The sequence below is a fragment of the Chenopodium album genome, chromosome 19 (genome assembly GCF_948465745.1).
Source record: "Chenopodium album chromosome 19, dcCheAlbu1.1, whole genome shotgun sequence".
Lineage (NCBI taxonomy): Eukaryota > Viridiplantae > Streptophyta > Magnoliopsida > Caryophyllales > Amaranthaceae > Chenopodium > Chenopodium album.
In genome coordinates this window covers 6246005-6254066 of record NC_137852.1, presented here as the reverse complement: position 1 = coordinate 6254066, position 8062 = coordinate 6246005, and the positions used below count along the sequence as shown (strand labels likewise).

Below are 8062 nucleotides of genomic sequence, written 5' to 3'. Positions count from 1 at the left end.
TACATGTATTAGAATGTTGAATAAAACCAAAAAAAAATCCAAAATAAATTATTATCGTTATTGTATTCTAATTTACCCATGTTAAATAAATTAATAAGTCTTTTAAAGCTTCTAATATAAAAATGAAAATACTCAAAGTATCATCCAAGGCTTTGCCTGGGATCACTCACTAGTTAGTAATTATTAGTAGCAGGTGACGTGGCGACACGTGGCAAATTTGGCAACACATGGCAAGATTACAATCCTTGTCGTGAGTTTTATTATATATATATTGATAATTCAATATTCATAATAAGGGGGTGTTTGGTTCAAGCATATTAGGTATAAGGTATGGGTTTGGAATGACCAAAACCCATACCTTGTGTTTGTTTCTTGAAATTTCATTTTTCAAACCCATACCTCAAACCCCTAAGGTATGGGTTTTTGAAATCCAAGGGGGGAGGTGGGTATGGCTCATACCCATACCTTTAGGTTTAAAATTAAAAGGAAAACTATCATTTCTAGATAAAAACCAAACACATGAAATCAAGTATCAAGTTCCAACCCCATACCACCCACGTTTCATTCCTCATTCCAAACCCATACCATTGTTTGAACCAAACGCCCCCTAAAAGTGTTTTGACTAAAAGTTTAGAGCGAGCAACTCAAAATGCTATACAAAACACGTTTTCAAAACTTCTTAGCAATAGTCATTCTAAAAATAAACCATAGTGCAGAAGTGCATAAGTAAATGAGATACTTTCTACTAACCTTCCTAATATATGCTAACTGCTTTTGCTTGGCAAGCAAAACATCAAGAATCAGCACACGGAATTCTCAACACTCCTATCAGTGTCATAAATTTAGTCATAGAATTAGAACTTTAGAAGCGTGTTTTATTATGCTTTTATTTATCTTTTGAACAAATTTTTTGAAATTAATAAAATGGATAGAGACGTGTTTGCTGACACAACTAAGATAACCACAATTTGACTAATCCACCTCAAAACAGAGACTATATAAAACAAAACATTTTGCATGAATTTTCACACAATTTTCCAAAATTCCCAATTTTATTAAATAAATTTTTTCTTTTTTAATTCATCAAATTTCCACCCAAAAGATTTGAGCTTTCTTGTGAAATTGGGTGAATTTTCCATGGTATTGTTCATCAAGAAATCAACCAAATTCCCTCAAAAATCAAACCCAAAACTGGATATTTCTGAATCAATTGCTTTGAAATCTTTCCAATCTTACTTATCAGAGAGCTTGAATCGATTGCTCTCTGATAAAAGATATGGGTCTCTCTCTTGGTTCATCCCCTGTTTCAAATTTTTACAGGAAAAAAACAGAGCATTTGCAAAATTGGTGAAAGATTTAGACTACCCACTTTCAAAATGGAAGGGAAATTTAGCCGAAGATTATCTCTCACATACTTTGAACATGTTAGATGCTTTGAATTCAATCAGTTCATCGATTTCTCATCTGGGTATTTCTCGTCTTACTCTCTGTCATGCTGTAAGTTTAATCCCTAATTCTCCTTCTTCAGCTCTTCATCATTTGAAACCAATCAAACCCAAAAAAATTGAAGCTGGGAATTGCAAGAAAAAGGGTGTTGAAAGCTTTAATTGTGATAAAGAAAGGGTGATTTATGAAGCTATGGTGAAATCAAAAGGGATTGATTTGGTAATTTCTAGGGTTTTGTTATGTGGGCTAAGTGAAGGAAAAGGTGATCATGTGGGTTTATTGAATTCTACAGAATTTGAGGGTTTTGATTTGGGGATTGGTGAAAATTTGATGGTCAAAGAGATTGAAGAGGTAAATGTTGCAGTAAAAGAGATTGAAGCTGATTTGGTTGAAGGTGAAAATTGCAATAAAAAGAAGTTGGATGCAGAGGAATTGAAGAAGATGTTGGGGAAACTTGAAAATTTACTGGAATTGGTTAATAAAGAGGTTAATTGCTTCTTCTCTGAGGTTTTGGCTAAGAGAAGTGAGTTAATTGATTGTCTTAGGCTTTCAAAAAGTAGTAGTTAAGGTTTAATTTCTCTTGTATGTTGTCTAAATCAATAAAGAATAATGTTTAGTAAAAACAAGTGTATTTTTTTTTTCTTTGTATCGATGTATAGTTGCTTGCCTCAAAGTTTGTTAAGTAGTTTGAGAAGTTTGAGTATATTGCTTCGTGAGAATTGTAGCGACCCTGTGAATTGTATATTTGTATAGGTCAATCTAGTTCAACTTCGTAGGTTAGACTCATTCGGAATGAGGGGAGGAGGAAAATCTCAACCCCTAAAGGACTCCGATGTAGAATTTAGGTCAAGGGTTGCTAAGTAAAGAAGTGTAGTGTTTGTAGTAAAGAATGTTTTGTGAAAAGTATTGTAATGCTTTATATGCATAAAATTAATGAAATTTCGATTGCAAAGAGTACAAAGTTTTTGCTTTCAGTGTTCATACAGGTTATTTGAGTTCGATTACAAGTAGTTTATTATTGCCTTTGGAATTTATACAGTGATTTGAGAAATTTCGATTGCAAAATTAGTTTCCCACCATCTGCATGAATGCATATGTACATTTAACCATCATACTCCACCATGAATGGGATTCTGGATTGCTGGTTTATATGATGTTCACTTAAACAAGACACAAGTTTAGTGACATTCTAATATATCATTCACATAGGCTTTGGTAAAGCTCTTTCTGTATGACAATACAGATAGCTCTTCGTCTGAAGAGGAGTAGACTATTTGATACTACAAGTAGTTAACTAAATATTTACAACTTATTTAATATATGATGTCAAGTTGTCGACTGAGTGCCATAGATATCCTGCTGGCTATAATATATTACCAAAATGTGCTATCTCTGGTGCCAATTTGAGCAGCAGCTAGCAATAAGGCAGAGAAAGATGATCAAGGAGAAGCTGCTGGACTTCCACTGTCGCTCTCAGTTGCTTTCCTCTTTCGAATGCTGTCACATGGTGGCCTGAATGTAAGAAACAACAAAGATTTTATATTAAGCGAAGAGAAGTAATCTATAAAATCTTGTAGTTGTGAAATTTGGGGAAGAGAAATGTACCCTAGGTGTAAGGTAACATCCGAATCTGTTTTGTCATATTCACTGTTGCAGATTGCATCAGAACCTGAAGTTGCATTTGTCTCAGAGGAAACCTTTGCTGCTATGGGATAGTATTCAAGGTACATAGGTTCCGGGCGGTCAGATGGTGTATGAAATCCTCTAAGCTCAGCAATCTACAGATCAGACAAAAGCTGAGTTAACACTGATTATTATTAGATCACCACACATTAAAACTTGCTCACTGGGGATTAGAAAAGAAAGTTACTTGTCTGCGTAGAGTCTCATTCTCTAGCATGGCCCTGTGCTCCTAGATTACAAGGTAAAATCCGCATCGTTAGACTCAGGAATAACACATCATGAGTCATGCGTATAGGCCAACATCATACATCAAATAGAAAATTCTAACTTCAAATAAGTATTGGTTTTATATCAGCATCAAATACTAACAAATTTCCAGCTATGGTGAAGTACCTGTACGCGTGAATGCTCTAGTTGATCCATCAGTAATTGGTCCTGCAGTAGAAAATATTCACATAAATTTCTATTGATGTGGGAGCTTGTCAAACAATAGTACGAGTAGCCTCAAATAGAAGACAGAAATAAACAAATGACGCCACAAAACTAAAGCCACCTTCTTAGCTTTTATGGACAGTAGGCTTTCATTGAGTTGCTTTTCCAGCTGCTGCAATTCTTTCATGCTCAAGCCTGACAAATCTTTACCCAGCAACCTCCTGTAAATTGATAATGGTTGTTACTCAAGTGATTGAGTGTAAAATAGTATAGCACAGGCTTGAATCGATGACAAGTTCAAGGAAATATACATTTGTTTCACTTGGAGCCTAGATATCTCATCTTTCAGACTATCAATCTCCTTCAAATCTTCAATCTGCTAATAAGAGCATAGTTTAATAAGAAAGGCTAATGATTGTGCAGTTGGCCATAATCAACACAATGCATCTCTACCGTTAATCAGATACTTTAACATTATCCATCCCTACTGTCTCAAGATAATATTCAAAGGCTCTGCTAGTAAAAGATGTCAAACTATGCAACAGAAAGAAAGGGAGAAATCTTTATAATCATCAATTATGTATGACAATGTAATCTCTTCCCTGAGAGCTAAAAACAGAATTCGAGTTTCAGACCCCTGTACCTGAAGCTTTGGTTTTCCCACTGAAACATCTGAAGTTTCCAGAGCATTCTTGTACCTTGCAATTGTTCTCTTCATGCTGCGCATAATGAAACAAAACACTTGAACACATAACAAAACACATTTGTAGCAATAATAGAACTTCGAGCTTTAATTCAAATCAAAAGTGCACATTTGCCATGGCTTTTCACATTCCCAGTGGCCTAGCATGTCTTCATGTATAAATTCCAGTCAGCGACACTATAATTTTGCTACACACCTCGGACCCAAAACCATAGCTATATACACGATCAATTACAGTGCTCAGCCCATGTATAAATACCACTCTTCCTTCTCATGGCACGCATAAGATTATTGTGCAAACAACTACCATACATTGTATTTGGACAATGGACATCAATTCTTTCCTACTTTTTTCATTATACAAACAGTAGCACAAACCATTCATGGATACAAGATTTATATAAAGTTAAATCAAGATTATCCATGATTATCGCCTCTTGTTTATGGTGCCCGATCCTCCATGCCCCGCCTACTACTTAAGTACCTTAACACTTCATCGATCACAATTCACGAGCATTTATCTCAGACAACACTCTATATTTATATCCGAATGGGCAATGGGTATGAAATCCATACATGTTTCTTTAAGAAAAATGTTTACAAGTATTACAGAACAGATTCATGTAAGAAAAAATCATTCTTTGCAAAAGATTTGCTTCTAGAATTTGGAATATAGTTCATAAACGTCGTGTCCCTATACTCAATCATGTCCAATTCTCTACATATATGTCTAAAATTTTGTCATGTCACTCTCTTATACCCATATTCAAGTAATTAAAGATTTTCACCAAATGTACATGTAAAAGTGCACTTGAAATGAATTGGCCACCATGTATATAAAGCATAACTAAAATAAAAGTCTAAAGCACTTTTTTCACATAATACACTAAAGCTTTGCTTCTTCAAAATGACAAAGGCTAATTTTGTGGACACACATACATGTTTCAATTTCAGCCACACCACATAGGAGTGCTCAAAAAACCAGACCATACCTGGTTCGAGGTTTAAAAGGGCAAAATATGTTAGGAGTATATTTACAAACTTTTTTAAAAAAAAAAAAAGTTTGAATTTTTTTTTATTATTATTAATAGTATTAAATTTATGCTTCCTAATTTTTTACTCATTTAATGACATACTTCGTATAACACACATGCCTGGTTACTAATAATGCTATTTCACCTAATATGGTAAATAATCATGCACTTCAACAAAAAAAGTATTCAATTAACTTCACTTTCTTAGAAAAAAGAAGAAAAAATTGCATCAAAGCTTTAATTTTTATTATATTTTACTTATTTAAAATTTGTGTACCAAAAAATAATCGGGCAAGGAAAGGAGTAGAAGAGTCTTTCCGGGGCTTAAAATTAAATAGAGGATATTTTTAGAAATAGCTTTGCAATTCTACCCAAAAATAGCAAGTTTATTCGTACAAATAATTTAAAGCAATGAAAAAAAAGAAAACACAAAATTTTCTTTTACTATTCAAATTTTGACGATCAAAACAAGTTGAATGTTCTAACTTGTTAATAATTTCAAGGAAATTACTTGACAAAAAACAACAAGACTAGTAGTCAACAAGGTCAAACAAATTAAACATGACATGCAATGGAAAATAGAAAACACAAAATTTTCTACCGACAATCAAACTTAAAAATCAAACCTTTGTAATAACAATCCCAGAAATTTCAACATGCAACATACTAAAGATAACATTTTTCTTATCCTCAAATAAAAAAGCTCCCTTTTTTAGTGTTTTTGGATAAAAATAAAAATCATATATTTAAAAGAAATTCCCTACAAAATTAAAAAAAATTAATTAAAGAGAAGAAGATTAATTAATAATTACCTAGAGCTAGAAAACTCAAAGAGTCTTCCAGTACTAGAGAAGATAATAAGAGCAACCTCAGCATCACAAAGAACAGCAAGTTCATGAGCTTTTTTAAGCAACCCAGAACGACGTTTGGAGAATGTAACTTGTCTGCTATTTGCATTTTCGATCTTCTTAATTTCAATCTTACCACGACCCATTTCAATTCAACAAAAACCCAGAAATACCCACAATTTAATTTCTTAAAAACCCTAAAAAAATGAAGATAAAAATCAACAATCCCCTGTTTTTTCTCCCCTGTTTTTTAGTTTAAGAATATATAGAAAAAAGCTTCCTTTTTTGTAATTGTTCTAAACTTAGAAAAAGAAGAAAATGGGGGTTGCTAAAAATGGAGAGAGAAAGAGAAAGAAGAGGGACAATGAAGGAGATTAAAAGAGGAGAAGAGAGAGATTATAAAGAAATCCTTTGATCTCCAATTGGAGAGAAGGTTTTTAGAGAGAGAAAGTAGAGAGAGAGAACGCCTAGAAATGGTAAGTCTGCATGGCAAAGTCTACACTGTTGCATGACCCTTTTTGCCACATTTAGACCGTTTTCTGTATTTTTTGTGCCTACTTGTGGGCCACCCACACCCTCTTTTTTTTATTTCCTTTGAAGGGATACCAAATTATTTTAGGAAAATTCATAAACCTAAATAAATACGAGTAGTAATTAATTACGCAAATTCTAGTACGATTTATGGAGTACGATTAGAAAATAAGTATAGAGTTTTGGAGTATGTTGCATCATTGGGTCATTGGGTGCACATAGAGTGGTATGTGTATTCAAAAGATAATAATCATCAAAGAAATTACTCGTAAGAAAAATAAACAATAGATAAACCCGAATACATAATAAAGAACTCTTAACAAAACATAATATTATAAAAAAAAAAATAAAAAAAAAATAAAAAAAAAAAAAAAAAAAAACCCATTAAAAATCATTAGCTTTAGTAATAGACTAACAGAGTTGATAAAAAATAGCAAACACAAAAAAGAAGGGTGTCTTTTAATATAGTATTTTGTATGACAGTATTAAATCAAGGAAGTTTGTATCATTGTATGATACAAGTCCTACTTAATAGAATTATTAATAGAATAAATAGAATTATTAATAGAATAAAGGAAACAAAATTTTTATTTTTTTTTTAATTTTTTTTTTATTTTTTGAAGAGGAAACAAAATCAATTTTCACATTTGTTTTCTTTTTTCCTACAAAAGAAAAAAAGGGATTTGTTGATGTGATATACTCAATATGATGGTACCAAAATAGGGGGAAATCTTGGTGACTACGTTTAAATATGGAGTTAATGTTTTAACTTTTTACCTTTTTTTTTTTAGGTGAAGAATAGAAAGAGAGTGAAGAGATTTATCATTTGTTGTACGAGGGGACACATCAGTAAATTTTGGAAATACTGACTACGTGCTTTACACACTTTTGTTTAATTTTACTTTTTCTCAAAATGTTTCAAAATACAAAGGCACTTGCAAATTAAATTTTAAGCTTAAGCTTTCCTTAACTAGAGATTTTCTTCTCTAATGAGATGATTAACTACGGAACATATAAAATTTCTTTATTCATAATCTTGAAATCAAATTTCCTTAACTAGAGATAGGTATACATTTAAAATTAAAAATTGTTATATTGGACTATTAATATTTTTCGTTCCTTTAATGAGACGATTAACTTTTGAATAAATTGGTTTTCTTCATTCGTAATCCTAATGTACGAGCAGATACTAATATAACTACGACGTCACATCTTATTTGGTGTTGTTATATACTCATTTAATATTTCTACACGTAGTTACTTTTATAGCTTTATTACCTTCTTTTCCATGTATATCCCTCACAAATGCATTTAAGATATTCCCAAAAAATTTATAAGGTTGTATGACATATATAGTATGAATAGTGTGAACTTAGTTCTTGTGC

The 8062-nt window shown here is 32.2% G+C and overlaps 2 protein-coding genes across 2 annotated transcripts; one reads left to right on the top strand and one right to left on the bottom strand.

The window, feature by feature from the left end:
- The first annotated feature begins 1137 nt into the window (after positions 1 to 1137).
- Positions 1138 to 2310, top strand: LOC145593893 (protein BPS1, chloroplastic-like). The gene is made up of 2 exons (XM_081650253.1): positions 1138 to 1953; positions 2200 to 2310. The coding sequence occupies exons 1-2, from the start codon at positions 1138 to 1140 to the stop codon at positions 2308 to 2310; spliced, it is 927 nt and encodes a 308-aa protein (XP_081506379.1).
- A 270-nt stretch (positions 2311 to 2580) lies between these two features.
- LOC145594947 (agamous-like MADS-box protein AGL15) lies at positions 2581 to 6491 on the bottom strand. The gene is made up of 8 exons (XM_081651297.1): positions 6111 to 6491; positions 4205 to 4280; positions 3873 to 3937; positions 3683 to 3782; positions 3523 to 3564; positions 3317 to 3358; positions 3052 to 3224; positions 2581 to 2958 (listed from the first exon to the last, which is right to left on the bottom strand). Exons 1-8 carry the CDS (start codon positions 6290 to 6292, stop codon positions 2886 to 2888), a joined length of 753 nt encoding a protein of 250 aa, XP_081507423.1. The 5' UTR covers positions 6293 to 6491; the 3' UTR covers positions 2581 to 2885.
- Positions 6492 to 8062: the final 1571 nt, after the last annotated feature.